We start from the raw sequence: 25,943 nt of genomic DNA, 5'->3' as shown, positions 1-25,943 counted from the left end.
GTTTTTCGAGTTTTTAAAAATGCATGTCCCTGTAGTTGCATCCATAGCGTGGTTTCCATCCCAGCAGTGGGTGTGATGCTAATTCCGCTTGTTATGACTGAGCAGGCCAATCTTTGCATCTTCCAGAACTCCTTGGCAGCCACCTTCTGTTCTACATTCCGCTACGTTGTAGCTCCTATGTTTTCATAGGTCTTACTACAGAGGTGTGTTACATGCTTCAGGAACTTAGATCCCGTTTTTTCCCCGCAAGTCCTTCTAGTGCACAAGAGAGCACTTCTTTCTTGGAACTTACATTATTTATGCGTGGGGTCTATGTTAGTTATCCCTAGATAATTCACTACTTCCTCTGCTGCAAAAATTTCGTTGAAGAGCTTGAGCTTCCAGTATATGTCCTGGATACTGCAACAGTTTTCTTGGAAATGACCCTTAGATCCTGTTTTATACCAGTTCAGAACGCACTGTACCAGCGCTCTAACGGTAGTTGCATATTATTCAAGTACTACTATGACTAAATCTCTTGCGTATAATTGGGGAAAGGTAATCTCTAGCAATCAGTTCATGCATCACTAGGTTCCACAATACCGAGCACACAACCCCCCTTTAAGGACACCATCTGGTGGTCTTGATCCGTAATGGTGGCTTCCACCTTTCGCCTATTCAGCATGGTCCTTACAGCTTTTCTTCTGATATAGTTTCTGTAGACGGGCTGCGATTACCGTATAACAGTCCGGTTGTTTGCTCGGGGCGTGTGGCAGGTGGCACATCGGTTCCAGCGGAGAATAAATTGGAGTCAGGATAAACCTTGCAAAGAAAGCTGAGACATTCGCCGAGCCATTTAGCACTTGAGACTGGCGTGTAAGTAGCGTCTGCACACGTAGCTGGTCGCAAACTAAGACTGAAGCCTTGCGGAGTTTGACGACAGAGCAGCAGCTGGCCAAATCAGACACTGCTGTCGATGTCAGTCGTGCAACTGGCTGTGGTGGTCTGAGAGTGATTTCGAGACTGATCCTGCAATGCCCCTTTTTCTCATGAAATATGGATGGATTTATTGGGGTACGTGAACTCCGAGAAAATTGACGTCATATTGTTCCGCGAAATGTCGGGCGAACTGCCGCGTGCTTTTGGCTTTATTATGACATTTCGGCGTAGGCATCAGGCAGGTCTGAAATTTCACGGAACAATCTATACACCGATTTCGCAATTGATATCAGAGTTCTGAAACTCATCAGTTGCATTAAGAGCCTGTGTATGATGGAAGTTTTCTGTGATGGGAGGTACTCTACCATCAAAAATGCCACGTAATACTTACAAATGGTATTCAGCGTCAGTCATTTATTATGCCACTCTCCGTTTCGATGTTCACGCCTATCCACAGCAGCCAAATGGCAATGTAGGTTATGTTGCGTCTTTTAATGATGATAAAAATTGATTTTCAGAACAGATATTTTTAAAGTTAAAAATACCTGAATTTGTAAATTGTACTTACAGGGGCACTAGAGTCGTAAAAGGTCTGCATACTGCTACTTGGTGTATGTCCTATCCACTGTTATATATGCGCTTGCTTGTCCACAGCTCCCGGCGGGATCGGGGATTTTCCCTGCCTCGAGATCACTGGGTTTTATTGTTGTCGTCTTCATCGTCATCATCATAATTCATCCCCATTACGGTCGGAGGAATGCAATGGCAAACCACCTCCGCTAGGACCTTGCCTAGTAGGTGGTGCGGGTCTCCCGCATAGTCATCATCATCATGTGCCTGCATATATTGTATACAAAGATAACTGAAAGGTTTAGTAGTCCGAGCTTCGTTATTAATTACTCTACGTCATTCTTGAATTATTGTATTGAATGGTTGTATAAGGACGTCTATTTTTATCGTGTTTTAAAAAAATATGAATGGGCTGCAACATGATATGGACATGTCCTCAATTCAGACGTTATATTAAATTCTTATATATAAGGAAGATTACAACAGATCATTCATGTATATTGTAGGCTGAACTTATTGGGTAACCAATGGGAGTGGTTAAATAAATTTGTATGCAATGGAATTGTAAATTACGAAGTGATAGTGCGAACCATCGAAATGCGTTGTGACAAAGTAAATGACTCACACTGAAAACTGTTTTGTTTGTATTTATCGACAGTCTCAGCCCTCACAATGCAGTCTTTTTATGGATGAAATATTCACCACGTAATACTGCCGTGGTCTTGCATTGTCTCGTCCGATATAACCGTACACACCTTCGTTAGTTGTCAATGCTCCTAAAAAAGGCAGACTGCATTGTTCACCAACCTATCAGACGTTATGGTTGCACACCACACTTCTGTTTCCACATCATGCAGAGACTCTTGGCACAACTGACGAGGTTTTTCAGATCAGGAACGTCGATATTTGTCAGTAGATATATTCAAATTACAAAGTAGAGATGTGAGAGGTGTGATATTAGGTATCTTTAATGAAATGATAATTAAATGGACACCCTAGCTGCAAACAGCCATTGATGTACTTGATCGGGGACATGTTGAAAATGTGGGCCCCCTCCGGGACTCGAACCCGGCATCTCCTGCTAACATGAAAGACACTCTATCCATCTGAGCCACCGAGGGCACAGAGGATAGTGCGCCTGCAGGGACTTACCCCTTGCACGCTCCCCGTGAGACCCACATTCCCAACATGTCCACACCACTACATTCGTAGTGCGCCTAAGAGATGTTTGCCCATCATACTCATTACTCGTGGCAGATTAATCTACCAGGTCCCGTACGAGTTCGGGGATAGCGTGTGCGTTCGCACAAGAAGGTCAATGGCCGGGAAGCCATATTTTAACTATATATGTCTGCTTCTACATTTATACTCCGCAAACCACCCAACGGTGTGTGGCGGAGGACAATTTACGTGCCACTGTCATTACCTCCCTTTCCTGTTCCACTCGCGTATGGTTCGCGGGAAGAACGACTGCCGGAAAGCCTCCGTGCGCTCTCGAATCTCTCTAATTTTACTTTTGTGATCTCAGAGGTATAAGTAGGGGGACGCAATATATTAGATACCTCATCCAGAAACGCACTCTCTCGAAACCTGGCGAGCAAGCTACACCACGTTGCAGAGCGCCTCTCTTGCAGAGTCTGCCACTTGAGTTTGTTAAACATCTCCGTAACGCTATCACGCTTACCAAATAACCCTGTGACGAAACGCGCCGCTCTTCTTTGGATCTTCTCCATCTCCTATGTCAACCCGACCTGGTACGGATCCCACACTGATGAGCAATACTCAAGTATAGGCCGAACGAGTGTTCAGTGTTCTGTAAGCCACCTCCTTCGTTGATGGACTACATTTTCTAAGGACTCTCCCAATGAATCTCAACCTGGCACCCGCCTTACCAACAATTAATTTTACATGATCATTCCTCTTCAAATCGTTCCGTACGCATCCTCGCAGATATTTTACAGAAGTAACTGATACCAGTGTTTGTTCTGCTATCATATAATCATACAAAAAAGGATCATTGTTTCTATGTATTCGCAATACATTACATTTGTCTATGTTAAGGGTCAGTTGTTACTCCCTGCACCAAGTGCCTATCAGCTGCAGATCTTCCTGCATTTCGCTGCAGTTGTCTAATGCTGTATCTTCTCTGTATACTACACAGCATCATCCGCGAAAAGCCGCATGGAACTTCCGACACTATCTGCTAGGTAGTATCTGTTCACCAAAGAACAGTTGCCGTAGATGGCCATGCAGCTTTGCTAGAAATGAGTAATTAAATGGATATCCTAGCTGCAAACAGGCGTTGATGTACTTCATTGTGGATATGTTGAAAATGTGTGCCCCATCGGGACTCGAACCTGAAGCTCCATGGTCATCTACGGTAACTCTTCATTGGTGAACAGATACTACCGTCATATATCAAGTTATTACCTCCTAAGACAGTGCTTTAAACTAAGTTTGGATATTCAGGGGGGGGGGGGGGGAATCCTAATGGTAAAATCAATAAACAACATAATAAACTGTGGACTACCACAAGGCTGTATTCTTGGACCATTTTTGTTTCTTATGTGTAAATTAATAAGATGACACAGCCTCAAACTCTAAGATGGTGAACTGAGGTGACACGCCGTGTTGTCGGTTGGTGCTGCAGCGCGCGTTTGAGGCGGTGGGCGCGATGTCGGTGATGACGAACTGCGGCCTGCTGTCGCTGTCGCCGCAGCTGCGGGGCCTGGCGCCCGAGCTGTCTTCTGTGGAGTGGCTGCTGCTGTTCGTGATGCTGGAGCACGGCCTGCTCGCCGTGCGCTACGTGCTGCACCAGGTCATCCCGGAGAGGCCCATGTCGGTGCGCGTCGCGCTCGCGCGCCTCAACTACCTCTCCAAGCAGGCGCTCAAGCACGAGGTACGTGCCTTCTCTCTTGTTATTCGTATTAGATTTGTTCAGCTTAGCACAAATGAGCTCACCGTTCAAAGTGTTAGTCACGTAAGAAGACGACCACGGAAACTCCTCATGGTGCGACAGGTGTGTCATTTCCTTGCCTGTCCTACCTCCCCTGCGTACCCTGCCGTTGCCCAACCGCCTATGGAACGTCTCTTTTCCAGTCGTCCCAGGGCAACGAGACCATTTGGGATTCGTGCCAAGCATTTGCTTGAGTCCCTTGGTGTGGAGCGTGTGGCACCCCAACTCCAGGGTTTTACCCGCCTGCCTTCCTGGTTGCTCCAGAGGCCTAGCGTCATTTTAGACTTGTCAGAGTACCGGAGATGCTGCACTCCTGCGTTTTTTACCTCCTTATTTTACGATATTTTAAACCAGCATCCCGACCATGTACCAGTATTTACGGATGGCTCTAAACAGGGGGACTCTTTTGGTTATGCTGTTGTTTTCCCTGATAAGAGTCGTCAAGTTACGACTTCCTGCGGCGTTTACCATCTTTGATGCCGAATTGTTTGCGATCTTGCGGGCATTGGAGCAGATGAGACTTGTTCCCAGTCTTAAGTTTCTCATCTGTTCTGACTCCCTGAGTGCCCTTCAGACCATGCAACACTTCTACCCAGCGGATACGGTCGTCCAGAACATGATGTCCTACTCCACCTGCAACGGCTGGGGAAGGAGGTTTCTTTCTGCTGGGTGCCGGGGCACGTGGGTATTAGGGGAAACGAACTGGCGGATGTGGCTGCCAAAGGTGCATGTTCCCTCCCTCACGTTGTTGAATGTGGCGTCCTCCTCCATGCTGTTACCTCCCTTTTGCGTTTTCGTGTTATGCATCAATGGGAAGAGGAGTGTCTGGCAGTCGGTGAAAATAAGTTGCGTCTGGTAAAGGCCACCACGCGGCTTTGGCGTACGTCCTACCAGTCATGCAGGCGGGATGAGGTTCTCCTCACTCGCTGCATGGTATTCTACTCCGGCGGGAGGACCCCCCAATCTGCAGTGCTTGTGGCGTCCAGATCACTGTCCGCCACATTTTACTTGACTCTTATTTTCTCTGACCAGAGGGCGGTGGTTTCCTTGCCACCGGATTTGCCCTCTATTTTGCAAGACGACGCAACGACTGTGGTTCAGGTCTTACGGTTTTGTGTGCTGTCCAATTTGCTGCCTCGGATTTTAGGGAGAGGATTTTAATGTGCTGCTGGGTGTCTGGCTCACCCAGGTTTTAGGTAAGAGGTCCACCAGTCACGGTTACCTACTTGTTTCACTTCGTTTTTGTTCTCTTTTCCTTGTGTTTCCTTTCCTTTTTAGTGCGTTTCTTCTCTTGTTTTGCATCTGTATGTGAAGATTTGGAACTGCGTCAGGTCTGTGTCTTCTATCCGTTCTCCTTGTTCGCTGTCCATCTTCCTTTCTCCGCATGTGTTCCTGTTTCTATGCGTTTGGGCGCTGATGAGCACGCTTCAAACACCCCCCCCCCCCCCCCCACACACACACACACATAGCACAGCACACTGGACTCGCATTCGGGAGGACGACGGTTCAATCCCATCCTGATTTAGGTTTTCCGTGATTTCCCTAAATCGCTTCAGGCAAATGCCGGGATGGTTCCTTTGAAAGGGCACGGCCGATTTCCTTCCCAATCCTTCCCTAACCCGAGCTTGCGCTCCGTCTCTAATGACCTCGTTGTCGACGGGACGTTAATCACTAACAACCACCACCACCACCACCACCACACAGCACAGTGGTCGCGCAGGAGCGCTGTGGATGGTGCGGAACTCCTAACGAACGGTCATGTGAACCTCCACTGCTGACGCATGTCATGGCGGTGAAGTGGTACGTGCGCCAGTCAACTGTATCGAATCACCGCAGTCACATGGGTCGACTGGGAGACGTGAAACAATACCAGAGACGAGCTTACGTGTTTCCATGTGGCCTTGACTACACCTCACCTTTCGACCTTTGTTGGTATTGTGCGGACTGTCCACACGTCTACAAGCAATGGTGTGCCACTCACACTCGTGTAACATGGCATTTTGAGCAGCGGTCGTAAAAAGATCCTGATTTACAGGGACAGGAAATGAGTGTCACGCCTGTCAGTGGTCGTCGGCTTCAAACGCTGCTGTCGGTAAATACAGCTCCATCTCAAACAGTTTGTGAGCGAGCATTAGTATGGAAGCAAATTGCACTAGTTGAAAAGAAACACACCTCTTGCATGCTGGACAGTAAGTTTTCGTTTTTTTTTTTTTTAACTTGTGCACCCAGACGCGTGTCACCTTAATTACAAGTGAGTGTCTGAAATATTACACGTTTTCTTCGTTCGTACTTTAAAGTTATCTTTCACACATACAAGTTAGAGATTTAAAACAGTCCATTGAAGTTTTTGTAATAAAATCGGCAAGTATTTATAATCAGTGTCTGATTCACTATATGTAAGCCAGGCAACTTTCTCTCATGTGGCAAACTGGTTGGACGTTTGCAGTTTGCCTTGTGGTAACTGTCTTCGAAATACTGCACATCAATTACCATTTTCAGTACGTATTGCCAACTTTCTCAGGTTTTGCTTTCAATTGTTTTTTCCTTTGACTACAGTTAGGTGTTCTGATGTAAGGTGTGTGATTTTGTGTGTGTGTGTGTGTGTGTGTGTGTGTGTGTGTGTGTGTGTGTGTACACTGATCATATAATGCCAATACATGTTCATAACTAACGTTTCTCTCCCAAATATATAAGGGAAAAAGAAAATAACAGTAAAAAATGTAAGAAATGTGAAAAAAGACCGAGGTACACAGAGAGAAACACAAACGCACGCACACACAGGAGTTACATTAGCACACACAGTCGAAGAAAAAACAGTTGGAAGCAAGACCTGAGAAAGTTGGCAACGCTTACAGAAACGAATGACACTTAAGACTCAGAAAACGGTTGTTATAGTGCTACATTTTTAACACAGTGATTTCAAGGAAAACTGCAAACGTTCAGCCAGTTTGCCCCAGGAGAAAAAGCTGTTGGGTGTTGTTGTTGTTGTTGTTGTTGTGGTGGTGGTGGTGGTGGTGGTGGTGGTGGTCTTCAGTCCTGAGACTGGTTTGATGCAGCTCTCCATGCTACTCTATCTTGTGCAAGCTTCCTCATCTCCCAGTACCTACTGCAACTTACATCCTTCTGAATCTGCTTAGTCATCTCTTGGTCTCCCTCTACGATTTTTACCCACCACGCTGCCCTCTAATTCTAAATTGGTGATCCCTTGATGCCTCACAACATGTCCAACCAACCGATCCCTTCTTCTGGTCAAGTTGTGCCACAAACTTCTCTTCTCCCCAATCCTATTCAATACTTCCTCATTAGTTATGTGATCTACCTATCTAATCTTCAGCATTCTTCTGTAGCACCACATTTCAAAAGCTTCTATTCTCTTCTTGTCCACACTATTTATCGTCCATGTTTCACTTCCATACATGGCTACACTCCATACAAATACTTTCAGAAATGACTTCCTGACACTTAAATCTAATACTCGATGTTAACAAATTTCTCTTCTTCAGAAACGCTGTCCTTGCCATTGCCGGTCTACATTTTATATCCTCTCTACTTCGGCCATCATCAGTTATTTTGCTCCCCAAATAGCAAAACTCCTTTACTATTTTAAGTGTCTCATTTCCTAATCTAATTCCCTCAGCATCACCCGACATTGTTCGACTACATTCCATTGTCCTCGTTTTGCTTTTGTTGATGTTCATTTTATATCCTCCTTTCAAGACACTGTCCATTCCATTCAACTGCTCTTCCAAGTCCTTTGCTGTCTCTGACAGAATTACGATGTCATCGGCGAACCTCAACATTTTTATTTCTTCTCCATGGATTTTAATACCTACTCCGAATTTTTCTTTTGTTTCCTTCACTGCTTGCTCAATATACAGATTGTATAACATCGGGGAGAGACTACAACCCTGTCTCACTCCCTTCCCAACCACTGCTTCCCTTTCATGTCCCTCGACTCTTATAACTGCCATCTGATTCCTGTACAAATTGTAAACAGCCTTTCGCTCCCTGTATTTTACCCCTGCTATCTTCAGAATTTGAAAGAGAGTATTCCAGTCAACATTGTCAAAAGCTTTCTCTAAGTCTACAAATGCTAGAAACGTAGGTTTGCCCTTCCTTAATCTAGCTTCTAAGATAAGTCGTGGGGACAGTATTGCCTTACGTGTTCAAACATTTCTATGGAAGCCAATCTGATCTTCCCCAAGGTCGGCTTCAACTAGTTTTACCATTCGTCTGTAAAGAATTTGCGTCAGCATTTTGCAGCTGTGACTTGTTAAACTGACAGTTGGGTAATTTTCACATCTGTCAGCACCTGCTTTCTTTGGGATTGGAATTGTTATATTCTTCTTGAAGTCTGAGGGTATTTCGCCTGTCTCATACATCTTGCTCACCAGATGGTGGAATTTTGTCAGGACTGGCTCTCCCAAGGCCGTCAGTAGTTCCAATGGAATGTTGTCTACTCCGGGGGCCTTGTTTCGACTCAGATCTTTCAGTGGTCTGTCAAACTCTTCACGCAGTATCGTATCTCCCATTTCATCTTCATCTACATCCTCTTCCATTTCCATAATATTGTCCTCAAGTATATCGGCCTTATATAGACCCTCTACATACTCCTTCCACCTTTCTGCTTTCCCTTCTTTGCTTAGAACTGGGTTTCCATCTGAGCTCTTGATGTTCATACAAGTAGTTCTCTTATCTCCAAAGATCTCTTTAATTTTCCTGTAGGCAGTATCTAATTTACCCCTAGTGAGATAAGCCTCTACATCCTTACATTTGTCCTTTAGCCATCCCTGTTTAGCCATTTTGCACTTCCTGTCGGTCTCATTTTTGAGACGTCTGTATTCCTTTTTGCCTGCTTCATTTACTGCATTTTTATATTTTCTCCTTTCATCAATTAAATTCAATATTTCATCTGGCACCCAAGGATTTCTACTAGCCTTCGTCGTTTTACCTACTTGATCCTCTGGTGCCTTCACTACTTCATCCCTCAGAGCTACCTGTTCGTCTTCTACTGTATTTCTTTCCCCCATTCCTGTCAAGTGTTCCCTTATGCTCTCCCTGAAACTCTGTACAACCTCTGGTTCTTTCAGTTTATCCAGGTCCCATCTCCTTAAATTCCCACCTTTTTGCAGTTTCTTCAGTTTTAATCTACAGGTCATAACCAATAGATTGTGGTGAGAGTCCACATCTGCTCCTGGAAATGTCTTAAAATTTAAAACCTGGTTCCTAAATCTCTGTCTTACTGTTATATAATCTATCTGAAACCTGTCAGTATCTCCAGGCTTCATCCATGTATACAGCCTTCTTTTATGGTTCTTGAACCAAGTGTTAGCTATAATTAAGGTGTGCTCTGTGCAAAATTCTACCAGGCGGCTTCCTGTTTCATTTCTTTGCCCCAGTCCATATTCACCTACTACGTTTCCTTCTCTCCCTTTTCGTACTACCGAATTCCAGTCACCCATGACTATTAAATTTTCGTCACCCTTCACTATCTGGATAATTTCTTTTATTTGATAATACATTCCTTTAATTTCTTCGTCATCTGCAGAGCTAGTTGGCATATAAACTTTGTACTCCTGTAGTAGGTGTGGGCTTCGTATCTATCTTGGCCACAGTAATGCGTTCACTATGCTGTTTGCAGTAGCTTACCTGCATTCCTATTTTCCTATTCTTTATTAAACCTACTACTGCATTACCCCTCTTTGATTTTGTGTTTATAACCCTTTAGTCACCTGGCCAAAAGTCTTGTTCCTCCTGCCACCGAACTTCACTAATTCCCACTATATCTAACTTTAACCTATCCATTTCCCTTTTTAAATTTTCTAACCTACCTGCCCGATTAAGGGTTCTGACATTCCACTCTCCGATCCGTAGAACGCCAGTTTTCTTTCTCCTGATAACGACATCCTCCTGAGTAGTCCCCGCCCGGATATCCGAATGGGGGACTATTTTACCTCAAGAATATTTTACCCAAGAGGACGCATTCATCATTTAATCATACAGTAAAGCTGCATGGCATCGGGAAAAATTACGGCCGTAGTTTCCCCTTGCTTTCAGCCGTTCGCAGTATACCAGCACAGCAAGGCCGTTTTGGTTATCGTTACAACGCCAGATCAGTCAATCATCCAGACTGTTGCCCCTGCATCTACTGAATAGGCTGCTGCCCCTTTTTAGGAACCACACGTTTGTCTGGCCTCTCAACAGATACCCCTCCGTTGTGGTTGCACCTACGGTACGGCTATCTGTATCGCTGAGGCACGCAAGCCTCCCCACCAACGGCAAGGTCCATGGTTCATGGGGGGGAGGAGCTGTTGGCTAACAAGTAATAAATCAGACGCTGAATTGTAAGTACTTTCCGATGTTGTTGTAAAATTTCAGTGATTTGTTTTAAATCTATGACCTGTCTGTGTATACGATAACCTGTACGTGCAGACGGCATATAATATTGAAGGACACACTGAAGATGCCTCATAACTAAGGCGAAACGTGTTGGATGCACAAATTAAATTAAAAAGCAAAAAAAACTTTATGTGCAGCATGTAAAGGCGTTTTTCTTATGAGCTACAGCAGTTTATATACAGCTGCTGCTGAAGTGTTAGCCGGCCGAAGTGGCCGAGCGGTTCTGGGCGCTGCAGTCTGGAACCGCGAGACCGCTACGGTCGCAGGTTCGGATCCTGCCTCGGGCATGGATGTGTGTGATGTCCCTAGGTTATTTAGGTTTAACTAGTGCTACGTTCTAGGGGACTAATGACCTCCGAAGTTGAGTCCCATAGTGCTCAGAACCATTTGAACCATTTTTTTCCTTTCTCAGTAAACATATTAGTGAATTAAGGGGGGTAGGACGTCAAACGGGCCGTCTTGGAGCAGGAGAGGCACCTCAGCACGTTTTATTTTCTACTGTCTATACTTTTACAAATAAATGCATAAAACTTTGCCAACAAAATGCATTTTTTTAGATACTAAATTTCATAATTTTTTCACTTACTGTCGGCTGCATTTGTTGCTATAATACGGTTTTCTTCACAAGTAAGGGAGATTCTTTGATGAATTTTGCACAGCATACAAACCATACTTACAGGTGTATGAAACTCTAGACTTTTCCAAATCTATTAAAAACTGTGATAAAAATTGAGATAATTAACTACAAAAGTTTGATTTTTTCTAAACATAGTTTAAAACGTAACAGCTCATTCATTTTTTTCATAAATTAAATATATTCTAGAGTTTGACACCTGTAAGTATGGTTTGTATGCTGTGCAAAGTTCATCGAACAGTCTCTCTTACTTATGAAGAAAAGTGAACCTATAACAACAATTGCAGCCAATAGTAAGTGAATAAATGATGAAATTTCACATGTAGAAATATATTATTTTATTATGTTTTTGAACTTCCGCTGCTACGAGTGTGAATCCTGAATCCTTCCTGATCATGCTGACAAATTTTTATGAATTTACTTGTAAAAGTATAGACAGTGGAAATTAAAATGTCCTCTGGTGCCTCTCCTGCTCCAAGTCAGTCCGTTTGACTTCCTACTCTCCTTAAGGAGGATGCGCACAGCATACAAAACTGACTGGTTGTTAAATACCTACAGTGTCTCTAAGGATGTTCGAAATTTGAACGAATCCTGTAATCGTTATAAACATAAATGCTACAACGTACTACATCAAAAACAGGAGAATTACAAACAGCTGTCGCGTGTGTATACTCTTATCTCCACTTATCATTTCAAGCTTGCGTATAATTTCCTGTATTTGGTTGTTGTTTTTACTCTCATTTCGGGTTTGCAGCGAATTGCAATATACTTTTTGAGTCCGCGAGGTGAGTTAGCCGTCCCAGCACGAAACATACACGACAGTTACACTGCTTGTCAGCTGCTGCGACACAGCGTTCCGTATGTCAGATATCTGACTGAACTTACTGGTGAGAGCCGTCTGTAAACGATTTTTTAGAGGCATACATGGCAGAACTATCAGAACAAAGGTACAAGGGGTACTCCAATTAACAGCCTCGGTCTATTGTAACATCGTTATGCATCGGAAATCAAACAGGGAGTAAGATATTCAAGGAAAAAATTAGTATATGCTGATAAGAACAGAGTAAATCAATAAAAAAAAAACAGTTTTTACTAGCCTCTCAAGAATTTTTTTCTTGCATAGCTTGTTTCGTTTTCCTTTTGCTTCCATAACGACGTTGATTCTCGAGCTGTAAGAAAGGATAGCAATTGTGAGATGAAATTTATACCGAACACTGACGCCTCATCCTGAAAACAACCCCCTTGAAAGCTGTAAGACTTTTTAAGTGCAGAAGTGTGATTAAGAAGATACTACATTTTAGACGAAAAGAATGCTAAAATAGGTGCCTACAGCAACACACTTAAGTGACTCATTCAGTAAACTTCGATTTTTTTTTTTTAGTGAGAATGCACATCTGCGATGTTTCAGCCAAAGTTTATTAAATAGAAAACAAACGTTTTACATAAATAGAGACGAGAACTGTATATTTTTGTTACATCCACCAGGATACGACTTAAATAATGTCTGTCTCGTGAATTATCAAAATGAATTGTAATATGACGTTTCCTGTGATTATCTGGCTGAATGGGGAAGTTCCGAAAGGCAATAAATTAAAAAGAAAACTGTATTTTGTTTTTAAATGGTAATAAATGATCTTTTTGTCGTCACTTCATCTACATCAGGGACTTTGGCAAATCTTTGCTTCAGCTCGAGCGCATGCTTGTCGGTTGCCAGAATGATGCTCTGTGCATCATCTCAAATAACTTCTCCTACAGATTTCTAGGGGCTGTTTTGAGAATGTGGCATCAGTGTTCAGCATAAATTTCATCTTACAATTGCTATCCTTTCTTATGGCTCACGAATCAACATTCTTACGGAAGCAAACTGAAAAAGAAACAAGGTAGGCAATAAAAATTCATGAAATGCTAGTAAAAACTTACTTTTTAAGGGCTTTATTCCGTTTTTATTAGCATATCGATTTTTTTTGAATATCTGACTTCCTTTTTGATTTCCGATGCATAGCGATGTTAAAATAGCGTCTTGCCTCACCAAATTACGTTTCTCTCTTCGTTATGCCCGAAGTGCAAACATAGTTTTTGACTTCGTTCGATAAACAGACACAAACAAACTGCTAGTACGAATATTCTAGAATATCTTTCCTCTTTATGTGTCAGTGAATACGAGTTCGAGGAGTAGGAACAGAAGAGCGACAAGGAGACATCGGATGAATTTTAACGCTTATAATTGCCAAACAAGGGATATAATGAGGGTGCGCGTCCTTGACAGGGGTGCATGAGCGTTTGACACGAAGAAGTTACAACATAGGCCCAATATCAATGTTTAGGCAAGTTATTCAATGTGTCTGGCGGCATGATGTCACTTTGAGATTGTGTTCAAGAAGACAGATACTAAACTTAGAAATGGTTCAGATGGCTCTGAACACTATGGGACTTAACATCTCAAGTCATCAGTCCCTTAGAACTTAGAACTACTTAAACCTAACTAACCTAAGGATATGACACACATCCATGCCCGAGGCAGGATTCGAACCTGCGACCGCAGCGGTCGCGCGGCTCCAGACTGAAGCGCCTAGGACCGCTCGTCCACACCGGCCGGCGATACTCAACTGCGAAACGACTTGGGCTATAAGTAGGCTCTTTTCAGTATTTTACTAAATGAAATGCAAACGAAGCATGATACTCTACCAGATGTCTCGTTGATGCTTACAGTTCATCAGCGATGATTAAAAATATTTCTTTTCAGTTACATCAGGCAAAATTTTCAGAATAAGTCTTTCTCAGAACAGCTTACTTCATGTCCAGTGTGACATAAGACTCTTGATATTTCTCACAAAACCGAATTTATGAGTCAGCATTTGAATACATGTGTTCCACGAAAAAGCCCATGTAGCAATTACCCAAACATTCAGCAGCGGGTCTGAAAAATATACTAAGATAAATCTTTCCTGAAAGAGTTAAAAGTGCAAACGAAGAGAGAATTCCACAAAAGGCGTTGGCGCTGAAAGAAAAAGTAAAGAGATTGAAACAAAGCCACAGTTGAGTGTTTTTCTTTTTTCTCTGACAACTTGCTTGCTGCCTTCTGCCTCGGGTTCTTGGGCAGACGTTAGTTTGATTCCTCTGACGCTTCGCCAGCGAGAGTCGCTGGCATTGCCAAAGCTTCACCCTCCACTGCTGGTGGTGGACTGGAGTTGAGCTCGCGGAAGCAGATTGTGTGCACCTGGCGCGCCAACGTCCAAGGGCTTTTCCGTGGTCATAAACATTGCGGCTCTCCCCTTGCTACTTGCAGTCTTCGTTCGCTGCAGCACGGGAATCCAGGATCCGTTCACCCTGAGGCTTCTTCTTTCTTGTTGAAACTGTTGTCCTGTTTGTGTATTTCTATAGCTACTCTGACCAAGTGGTTGTAACGGCTCTGCAGCAAGAACATCCGTATCGGCGAATCTTACTACGTGGTCGGTCTCTCACAGCGCGTGCTCCGCCACGGCCGATTTCTCCACCTGCTCCAACCTGCAATACCGCATATGAAACTTTCTGGCAGATTAAAACTGTGTGCCGGGCCGAGACTCGAACTCGGGACCTTCGCCATTCGCGGGCAAGTGCTCTACCAACTAAGCTACCCACACGACTCACGCCCCGTCCTCACAGCTTTACTTCATCCAGTACCTCGTCTCCTACCTTCCAAACCTTACAAAGCTCTCCTGCGAACCTTGCAGAACTAGCACACCTGAAAGAAGGGATGCTGCGAAGTCATGGCTTAGCCAACGGCCTGGGGGATGTTTCCAGAATGAGATTTTCACTCTGCAGCGGAGAGTGCGCTGATAAAACAACTTTCTGGCAGATTAAAACTGTGTGCCAGACCGAGACTCGAACTCGGGACCTTGCCCGCTAAAGGCACACAGTTTTAATCTGCCAGAAAGTTTTATATCAGTGCACACTCGGCTGCAGAGTGGAAATCTCTTTCTGAATATCGCTAATGTTTAGCGATCCTCGTATAGCTTGATCGTCTAGTCACTTCAGCGTAGAAGTTTCCACATGTATGCGGTATACGGTATACGGTATATTCCCGACATTGCAAGTAGATCCTTTCTCTCCTTTCCGCTCTGAGATAAATACCTGCGATAAAAGAATATCTCAGATCGGCAAATTCATCAAACGTCGGCCAAAGAACTCGGCACAGAAGCTATCAGGAAATTCGTTAACAAGTGGAGACGAAGGCCTTAAAAATCTTTATTGATTAGTCATTCGGAACTATTAAATAGCGTAAGGCGCTAAAATTAAAAATCCAATATCTTATTACGACTTCCGTTGCCCGGAAAAGGCAAAGATCGTAATCCGAGACTCAAATCGGTTCCTAGTTTTAATCTCTGTGGTCCATCAGAGTTAGCCAACAGTCAGCTATCTAGTATAGAACCTCCAGTACAAATTCGTGTTGCATTACTTTGTTACTAGATTCTTAATTACTACAGACTTTGAAAAATTGCTTTCTCCAACACACGAAGTGCGGTGAAAATATAACGTGTTATTTGGTAATGAACCGCCTGTAGAAAATTTGACATTATAAGCACAAATGGTCCACTCTCATTAAGAAAAAATATTGGAATACAGCATTCCAAGTAAAGCGCTATTAGTAGCTCCAAAAATTCTTCACGGTTACCAAGTGTGAGTATGTAAAGAAAATGAATAAACTACGAAGTTGGAAATTTACTCAATCTGAAGCTGTTGGTTGCAATATTGGAACATAATACACTACTGGCCATTAAAATTGCTGCACCAAGAAGAAATGCACATTGTACACGGGTATTCATTGGAAAAATATATTATACTAGAACTGACAAGTGATTACATTTTCACGCAATTTGGGTGCATAGATCCTGAGAAATCCGTACCCAGAACAACCACCTCTTGCCGTAATAAAGGCCTTCGTACGCCTAGGTATTAACTCAAACAGAGCTTGGATGGCTTGTACAGGTACAGCTGCCCATGCAGCTTCAACACTATACCACAGTTCATCAAGAGTGGTGACTGGCGTATTGTGACGAGCCAGCTTCTTGGCCACCATTGACCAGACGTTTTCAGTTGGTGAGAGATCTGGAGAATGTACTGGACAGGGCAACAGTCGAACATTTTCTGTATTTAGAAAGGCCCGCACAGGACCTGAAATCGGGTTGTGCATTATCCTGCTGAAATGTAGGGTTTCGTAGGGATCAGATGAAGGGTAGAGCCACGGGTCGTAACAAATCTGAAATGTAACGTCCACTGTTCAAAGTGCCGTCAGTGCAAACAACAGGTGACAGACGTGTAACCAATGGCACCCCATAACATCACGCCGGATGATACGCCAATATGGCGATGACGAATACACGCTTCCAATGTGCGTTCACCGCGATGTCGCCAAACACGGATGCGACCATCATGATGCTGTAAACAGAACCTGGATTCTTCCGAAAAAATAACGTTTTGCCATTCGTGCACCCAGGTTCGTCGTTGAGTAGACCATCGCAGGCGCTCCTGTCTGTGATGCAGCGTCAAGGGTAACCGCGGCCATGGTCTCAGAGCTGATAGTCCATGTTGCTGCAAACGTCGCCCGAACTGTTCGTGCAGATGGTTGTTGCCTTGCAAACGTCCCCCTCTGTTGACTCGGGATCGAGACGTGGCTGCACGATCCGTTACAGCCATGCGGATAAGATGGCTGTCATCTCGACTGCTAGTGATACGAGGCCGTTGGGATCCAGCACGGCGTTCCGTATTACCCTCCTGAACACACCGATTCCGTATTCTGCTAACAGTCATTGGATCTCGACCAACGCGAGCAGCAATGTCGCGATACCATAAACCGCAATCGCGATAGGCTACAATCAGACCTTTATCAAAGTCAGAACCTTGATGGTACGCATTTCTCCTGCTTACACGAGGCCTCCCAACATCGTTACACCAGGTAACGCCTGTCAACTGCTGCTTGTGGATGAGAAATCGGTTGGAAACTTTCCTCATGTCAGCACGTTGTAGGTGTCGCCACCGGCGCCAACCTTGTGTGAATGAATGCTCTGGAAAGCTAATTATTTGCGTATCACAGCATCATCTTCCTGTCGCTTAAATTTCGCTTCTGTAGCACGTCATATTCGTAGTGTAGCAATTTTAATGGGCAGTAGTGTAAAATACTTTCGTGAAAGAAAGGATGAAGGCGTATAAACGTATCGTAAATACAGTTACCTTCTTTGGGCAACAGAAAAAAGGACGTCGCAAAACAAATTTTAACACTGATGTGTATGGAAGAATAATTAAAACGCATAGATGAAAGCTGCATAGATAGGACTGCCGGGAGCTCACCATCATGGACATCGAAAATAAAATTGTGCCTTGTTGAATGTGCGAAACTATAAAGGTTGCAAATACTGTGGAAAAGGTATTGTGATGAAAAAGTTGGTAAATTATGCAGCAGTTATAGTAAGTATTGTATATTCGTTGATTTCATAGAGATTTCATTTCCGCAGAAGTCATACATTTGGCTGAAGTCGTGCAGAGTTCACACAACGCGAGGATTTCGAATTGCTTTACTTCTGCAGTGACGTATTTGAACGCAAGGATATGTATGCCTAGAAGCGCATGAGGAACCAAAGCAAATGATGATTTTTCCATGAGCGCTGCAGACGGTAGCGCAAATTCTGTCAAAAGACAGAGATAATAAAATTATACTGTGTGATGAAGGTATTCGTCGTCATACCAATATGTTATCCAAATAGCTAAGCATTGACCATTACTTCACAATTAGCGAAATATTTGTCTCTTCAGTTTTCTTTTTAGTTTGCCTTTCGCAATGTCTGTACAGTAGTTGGTAAATAATTAACGGCACACCATCCGCAAGAGGGGGCACTTAACGACCTCCCCCCTCCCCCCCGCCCCAACAGAAATCTGGAGTATAGAGTTTGTATTTACAAATATACCTATAAAAAACATTGATTGGATACCTATCAGTTGTCTAGGACGTAACAAATTTTTGTGTCGCCCGTAAAATTTATTCCTTTTGGAATGAGAAGCCTCGAAATTGACGTACTTATTTACATCAAAAACCGCGGTTTTAGAGTTGTGCCTCCCCCATCCTAGATTAATTAACATGGCTACTTTCGGCGCGCTAAAATTACGACTTGGACAGATTTGTGAAGCTATCAATATATCTCTTGTGTCTGAAGTTTATTACGCTTAACATGCTTAACAAATCCTGCTGTTGAAGTACATTCAGTACGACCAGAAATGCTAAATGATAGCCATTTACATCAGCCACGAGTCGGTCGGCACGTAACGCATATGACGGTAGAGTAGGGTCGAGGTGGTGTGGGCAGTAGAGAGCTGACGTCATGCCCGTACGTGTCTTGTCTTGACGCAACACGGCGAACCTGCCTCGCATAGTATGCTGCGTGCTGACACCCCGTCCAGTGGGCGCTGCCTGCAGCGCAGCCACGTGCCGCAGCAAGTGGTTCCTGTGTCCGCCGAGAGATGGCGGGAGGTGTCGCTGGCAGCACCAGACCCGCACTGCCGCGCGCTGGAGTAGAAGCTTTTTTTTCTGTAAAGTAAAATTTTGAAGACGGAAATGCTTTGAGATTGAAACAATGCTTCTGAATTGTCTCTTGACGAAGGCAACATACAATCCAAAACAAATTAGGCCCCACAAAGATCGTAGCTGGAGGCAAATTTTCTTGTACAACGTCAAATATTGGAAAACAATTCTTTTGAGTATTAGGCTGTGTCGTTCTGTGCCACCAAAACAGTTTGAAAGCAAAATCGAATTTCCGACCGACTTTTCTAATAGTCTTCAACACGACAAAACTGAAGCATTCTGATCACGTTCCCTATCAATATGCATTCGACAGCATGCTTATCTAATATGTATATGCACAGCAAATAGCTCTAATTTTTACGATGTTATCCTAAGATCTCGATCTCGAACAGCCTTGAAAATTTTCTTCATATCTCTACCCATTTTCGAGATACAGAGGTTTAAAGTCACCCTACTTGTACACGTAGAATACACACGTAACATACAGTGTGAGGCGAAAACACAGTTTACAAAGTGACATAGCACGGAGAAATACCATGTGGAAACACCATGTGGTACTGAAGCACATGCGAATTTTTTTTGCACGTAAAATCTGGTCTGTGTTGTAAAATTAGTTTTGCGTTATTTCAGTGTTATATAAGTAAGCTATCTAAATTTTGCTGACCAAAACATTTCCTTTCATATGAATTACATGCCCTGCTGCAGCAGTGAAAGACCCAGCGGAAAAATGGTGCTATTGGAGCACAAAAAAGCGAATATGCTACTGACTACTGCCTCATTCTACTTTCTCCAGCACATTCAAAATTTTTTCCAAAAATTCTAGCATGTGTACGTATTTAAACTTCTTCAAATGGTTCAAAAGGCTCTTAGCACAATGCGACTTAGCTTCTGAGGTCATCAGTCGCCTAGAACTTAGAAATAATGAAACCTAACTAACATGAGGACATCACACACATCCATGCTCGAGGCAGCATTCGAACCTGCGACCGTAGCGGTCGCTTGGCTCCAGACTGTAGCGCCTAGAACCGCAGGCCTCTTTCTGCCGGCTGAACTTTTTCATGCTGGGACAGAAGACAGTGGCTGTGGCAGAGAGACTGAAAAGTAATAAATACTGGAAGATAGTAATCAGTGGTTGTGTCATAGAAAGAGGGAATGAGACAATGGCAATGTGAAAGAGAGGGACACAGTCTCAATGGAGCATAGTTTCCAGTGACAGAACAGTGCTAGGAAAAGAGCGAATGAGTCGGTGTCAAAGGGGGGAGGGGTGAGGGAGGGAAATAATCAAAAGGAGAAAGTGGAAGTGGGTGAGAGGCAGTCTATGATAATGACAATGAGGAAAAGACAGTGAGAACAGAGCTGAAGTAGTATGAAAGAAATGAGATAGCAGTAGTAAGAGAGCAAGAGGTAGACAATGATAGTGGCAGGAGATGTAGTAGTAGGACAGAATGAAGGGGACTGTGGATGCGACATCGGAGACAATGACAGACACAAAGCCATCATAACAGTGAGTTGAGCTGAATGAGTGGTGAGAAAGGTCCACTGGAAGTGGATGGATACGAGCGACTTACAATGATGGAGTAGTGGGTGTGAATGAGTTACAGTCTGGGGACCTTAAGGGAGTTTGAGATGAGTTGCTTGTTAAAAAAAAAAAGCGCGAATATTTTCGCATTTAAAAATTTCGAGAAAATTTTTGAAGGGTGTGAGGTAAGTAAAATGAGTCAGCTGGTATCCCACTTTTCAGTCAGTCTTTTTAAAAGACACGAACATATTCGCATTTTTTGTGCCCCGATAGGAGCATTTTTCCGCTGATATACGGTGTAGAAGGTATATCATAATTAACAACGTCAATTGAAAGTGTGCGATACGAGCATAAAAACGTTCCAGTAGACACGGCTACGCGAATGAGCCGGTTGCGAGATAACTGCGAATATGTCGTTAAAAGTCGGCAGTGACTTGATTATGCAATCTTCTCCTAGTTAGCGCAATGGACGAGTGTGCGAACGGTAAACTTTTCTATCAAGTCCAAATCTAATTGGGCTCAAATGTCCCCCATGGCCCGTGGGTGAGGACTGTGGCAGATGCATGAGGTAGCACCGGCACATTTTGCTGCTGATGTGAGACTGCACACCGGCCTGCAAGTGGCTGCTCTGGGCTTTTATTTCTGGAATTATCTCAAAAAGTATCGCTACCGTTTATACGGTTGAACTGGAGCTGCAGTGTGCGTCTTGTGAAGTTTTACCAGATGATCCGCGATTGTCTGAAATAATTCTTCCGTTACTGCGTAGACGAGTTCGCTATTGCATGCAAAATGTAATATTTTTGTTCTTTATTTGTTGGGCTTTGGTTAACAGTAGTTACGGAAGTGGCATGTTAACATAACGGCAATATCCGCAGTAGAACAATATATAAAAAATTATATGTACAAACGTAAGTTCTTAATGTAAAATAAAAACACTAAAAGATGAAAACCGGACAGCCAGCAATAGTTAAAACAGTGCCAGGTTAACATTAGTGCAATATTCACCACAGAACAATGGGAATAGTGTGAAGTACAAAGATAAGTTCGTTATATAAATTAAAAAAAAAGAAAATTACAAAATTACAACCAAGGTTTCGAACTGGCCTGATTTCGGAGGAGAACGATATCCACTGCAAATTATAATTCACAGCTGGATAACAGCGTTGTTTACAAAGGAAAGTTATTATTACAAAGTGAAAACACAAACAGATGTCCCTGTTTTCGAGCCGGGCTTGTTGTTAGGAAGGAAAAGATCCACATAGTATAAAGGTCAAAGCTGCATACCGGCGTCTTTTAAATATTTTGCTAGCAGATAATACCTGTGCACTCGTATATCGAACCGGTAAAGTAGAGCAGTTATACATGTGTAGAGGGGGTAGGCCTTCGGAAACAATTTTTTTTTTTTAAGAAACCGTTTGTGAGGCGAAGTACTCGGCAAACGCCAATATAACGTGATTCAGATCCGCCACCGCCGCTGCGTCCTGATCAGTGTCCAAAAGCAATGATTTTCAAACAGTATAGGTGGTCGGGGTAACACCCGTGTCCCAGCCTCATGCAGATGATAAGTGTCTCATGAAGTCTAATAAACTTACCAAACGGGAGTAAGATACTTGGGACATCTCCTATAACGTGTAAGAATGTACAGCAAATTGTGACGTGTAACTTGCTGAAGCAGTACTGTGTTCCTTCTAACGTCGGCGAAGGGTGAAATTCGGATCCAAATTAGCAGTGATTTTTTTTTCCTCGGAAAGTTAACATTTCAGACCAACTGTAGCCACATATTCGCAATTATCTCGAACTGGGCATTTCCGGAGCCACGCTAACTCGCACGTTTCTGTTTGTATTAACGCGTGATTTCTCCCGCGTCAGCTTTCGCTGTTAATTATGATAAACTCTGTACATGGGCTTGCTGAGAACAAAAAAGGATTTTTCCCCCTATATTCGGTGAATGGGAAAGCCCATTACCCGAATCCTACAGTTTTATCCTCTTAACAGTCTGCCCCCAGTAGCTGAGTGGCGCCGGCACGGTAGCTCAGCGTGTTCGGTCAGAGGGCTGCTCGCCCTCTGTAATAAAAAAAATGAGTAGAGGAATCAACGATTAACTTGAACGAATGTCTTGTGACGTCCGCCCAGACCAAACGCAACGAACAGTACCGGAAAAAAAGTGAACTGCGCGACATACTTTGAATCCTAAGGGCCCGGGTTCGATTCCCGGCTGGGTCGGAGATTTTCTCCGCTCAGGGACTGGGTGTTGTGTTTTGTCCTAATCATCATCATTTCATCCCCATTGACGCGCAAGTCGCCGAAGTGGCGTCAAATCGAAAGACTTGCACCAGGCGAACGGTCTACCCGACGGGAGGCCCTAGTCACACGCCATTATTATTTATTATCCTCCTAACGAGACCCGGTACAAAGTAGGTTGGAATGTCGACGTTCTTTTACGGTTGTTTCTGGTGCTACAAAATGACGCGCCCGATTACACAAGAGGGCTTTATTCAAATAGACACTTACCGTGGAAGTCCAAAGACTTGAGGTCTGTTGTGCCTTCCCTGGTACTTCAGCAGGAGTCCGCAGACACTTAATAGACAACAGCAATCTGAATTAATGGCTTAGTAAAATATTCAAGCGCTAAACATCGGTTCCTACAAAGTTGATATGAAAACATTTCTATACACGTACCTTTCTTGATAAAACAGCAGCTAATTGCAGTGACTCCAAACTGACCCACTCTTGGACCAAAATAAATCACGTAACAATAAAGAACCCTCCCTCAATTGTTTATTCGGTCACAGTTCCGGTTAATACCAACAACTAGTGCAAGGTGACTGATAGCGGTTCCTATTAAACCTGTTTATGAAGCCCTGCGTATACCTTAAATTTGGCCGAAATATGTGAAGACAATTAGGTGCGGTCCCCTTTTTAGTTTATGCGCCGGGCTACTAGGCAGTAGTTTCCTAGCGAGCTAGTATGCGGGCAAGCGCTTGCTTCATACGTGAAACTCAAAATAGGTATTACAGTTGTAACAAAGAGCTACAGTGGAATTATTGCCAGTAGGGCTACAAATTGTTACAGAAATGTGGGTGGCGAAGCAGAAAGCTAGGTTACATACCGTCTGTTAAAGATTCTGACCGCTCCATTATCGAATGGACAGAGTGCTTACACACCTCTGTGCTGCTGGTGACCGAGCGAGGTGGCGCAGTGGTTAGCACACTGGACTCGCATTCGGGAGGACGACGATAGAATCCGGCCATCCTGTTTCAGGTTTTCTTTGATTTCCCTAAATCGCTTCAGGCAAATTTGCCTTTGAAAGGGCACGGCCGACATCCATCCCCATCATTCCTTAACGCGTTGGGAACGACAACCTCGCTGTGCGGTCCACTCCCCAAATCAGCTAGCTGCTGTTCATCTTCTGCATCTACATCTACATGGATACTCTGCAAATCACATTAAAGTGCCTGGCAGAGGAGTTCATCGAACTATCTTCACAATTCTGTACTATTCCAATCTCGTATAGCGCGCGGAAAGAATGAACACCTATATCTTTCCGTACGAGCTCTGATTTCCCTTATTTTATCGTGGTGATCGTTTCTCCCTACGTACGTAGGTGTCAACAAAATATTTTCACATTCGGAGGAGAAAGCTGGTGATTGGAATTTCGTGAGAAGATTACGACACAACGTAAAATGCCTTTCTTTAAATGATTTCCAGCCCAAATACTGTATCATTTCTGTGACACTCTCCAATATTTCACGATAATACAAAACGTGCTGCCTTACTTTGAACTTTTTCGATGTACTCTGTCAGTCCTATCTGGTAAGGATCACACACCGCGCAGCAGTAGTCTAAAAGAGGACGGACAAGCGTAATGTAAGCAGTCTCCTTAGTAAGTCTGTTAAGTTTTCTAAGTGTCCTGCCAATAAAACGCTGTCTTTGGTTAGCCTTCCCCACAACATTTTCTGTGTTCCTACCAATTTAAGTTGTTTGTAATTGTAATACTTAGGTATTTAGTTCAATTAACAACTAAGAATTCTCATACACTCTACACAAACCATATTTTTTGGAATTTAGTAAGTAGGGCCTTTTGGTGCAGCGGAAAGAGTGCAGAACGGTAATTCGAACTTTGCGGGGTCGAGTGCCTATGCGGTAAATGTTTTATCTTTTATTTTCAGTTTTTACATTACTTAACGTAAAAATGGTCGACTTCAGTTTATTGGAAGAACTCCAGGAAAGGGTAACTCCTATAAGCTAGACCGTGACCCATTCTTGATTAGTGCTAGAGTGTTTGGAACCCGCAACAGGTTGGATTATAGGAAGGCATTGAAGCAGTTCAGAGGCAAGCTGTTAGATTTGCTACAGCAGGTCCAAGTATTACGGAGATACTTCGTGAACTCAAATGGGAATCTCTGGAGGGGGTGGGGGAAGTAGTATTGAGATAATTTAGGGAAATGACTTTTGCGGCTGGATTCTGAACGATTCTACTGCCGCAAATATACGTTACTCATTAGGATCGCGGAGAGGAGATAAAGAGAATCTGAGTTTGTACGGAGGTGTATAGACAGCAGTTTTGATTCGCTCCATTTGCGAGTGGACCAGTAAAGGGAATGACTGTTAGTGGTACAAAGTAGCCTCCGCCAAGCACCGTATAATGGCTTGTGGATCTTGTATGTATATGTAGAGGTGTAGATGTATGAATTTACAAGCAGCTAGAGAAGTAAGCAGCAGCAGCAGCAGCAGCATCTGCTACAGTACATAAGCCAATGTTGATAGCACTGACTCGGCATTTCTGCGTGCGTTGCAGAGGATGCTGAAGACCCGGCGGCACGCCCTCACAAGGAAGTACCGCACCATCCACGGTCCGCACAACCGCAGCCAGTAGCCAGCCTGGATCTACAGTCTACAGCAGTCTACAGGCGCCAGCCGCGACCGCGGTCTCTCTGACGTCACCGCAGCCACCACCTGTCATGCCTTGGCCGTGCTCATTTTTGTACTCTTGTTGACGTTTTTACATTGTTACTTAATTTATATTAACACGTTTGATGATATTGTTCCTCTCTGGTTGAAAAATAAATATTTATGTTTGTACTCACTTCTACTGCTACCCATCCTTCCTAGTCGTTAGCTTGATCTCGTGAACAATGCTGCGACTTCCGGCATTGTTCTTGAACCAGCTGTGGAAAATGCCTGAATGTATGGTTAGGCATTCTCATTGCTCAGTTGATGTAGCGAACTAGTCCACGGTCATTAACGTCACCTTAAGCAGTTGACATTAAGTTGAACTTCGGCTAATAACAGTGGCAAAAATGTATAACACTTGGGTAAATCGAGTTTGGGTTTCCAGCTGAGTCAAAACTTACATACGTGTACATGGCCGCGTCCGTGCCAAGAGCAGGATTATGTG

At 43.6% G+C, this 25,943-nt stretch overlaps 1 protein-coding gene across 4 annotated transcripts in view; it reads left to right on the top strand.

Annotated features, from left to right (window-relative positions):
• The window catches only part of LOC126335383 (anoctamin-10), a 303,559-nt gene extending 277,932 nt beyond the window's left edge, over nucleotides 1-25,627 (top strand). For all 4 annotated transcript variants that reach the window (XM_049998605.1, XM_049998603.1, XM_049998602.1 and 1 more), the window contains 2 exons: nucleotides 4,139-4,387; nucleotides 25,344-25,627. In XM_049998605.1, the coding sequence (XP_049854562.1) occupies nucleotides 4,139-4,387; nucleotides 25,344-25,421 (327 nt within the window). In that variant the 3' untranslated portion in view covers nucleotides 25,422-25,627. The remainder of the gene's footprint in view (nucleotides 1-4,138; nucleotides 4,388-25,343) is intronic.
• The last annotated feature ends 316 nt before the right edge of the window (nucleotides 25,628-25,943 follow it).

Source organism: Schistocerca gregaria, chromosome 2 (assembly GCF_023897955.1).
Source record: "Schistocerca gregaria isolate iqSchGreg1 chromosome 2, iqSchGreg1.2, whole genome shotgun sequence".
NCBI classification, from domain to species: Eukaryota; Metazoa; Arthropoda; class Insecta; order Orthoptera; family Acrididae; genus Schistocerca; species Schistocerca gregaria.
This window is presented reverse-complemented; position numbering and strand designations above follow the sequence as displayed.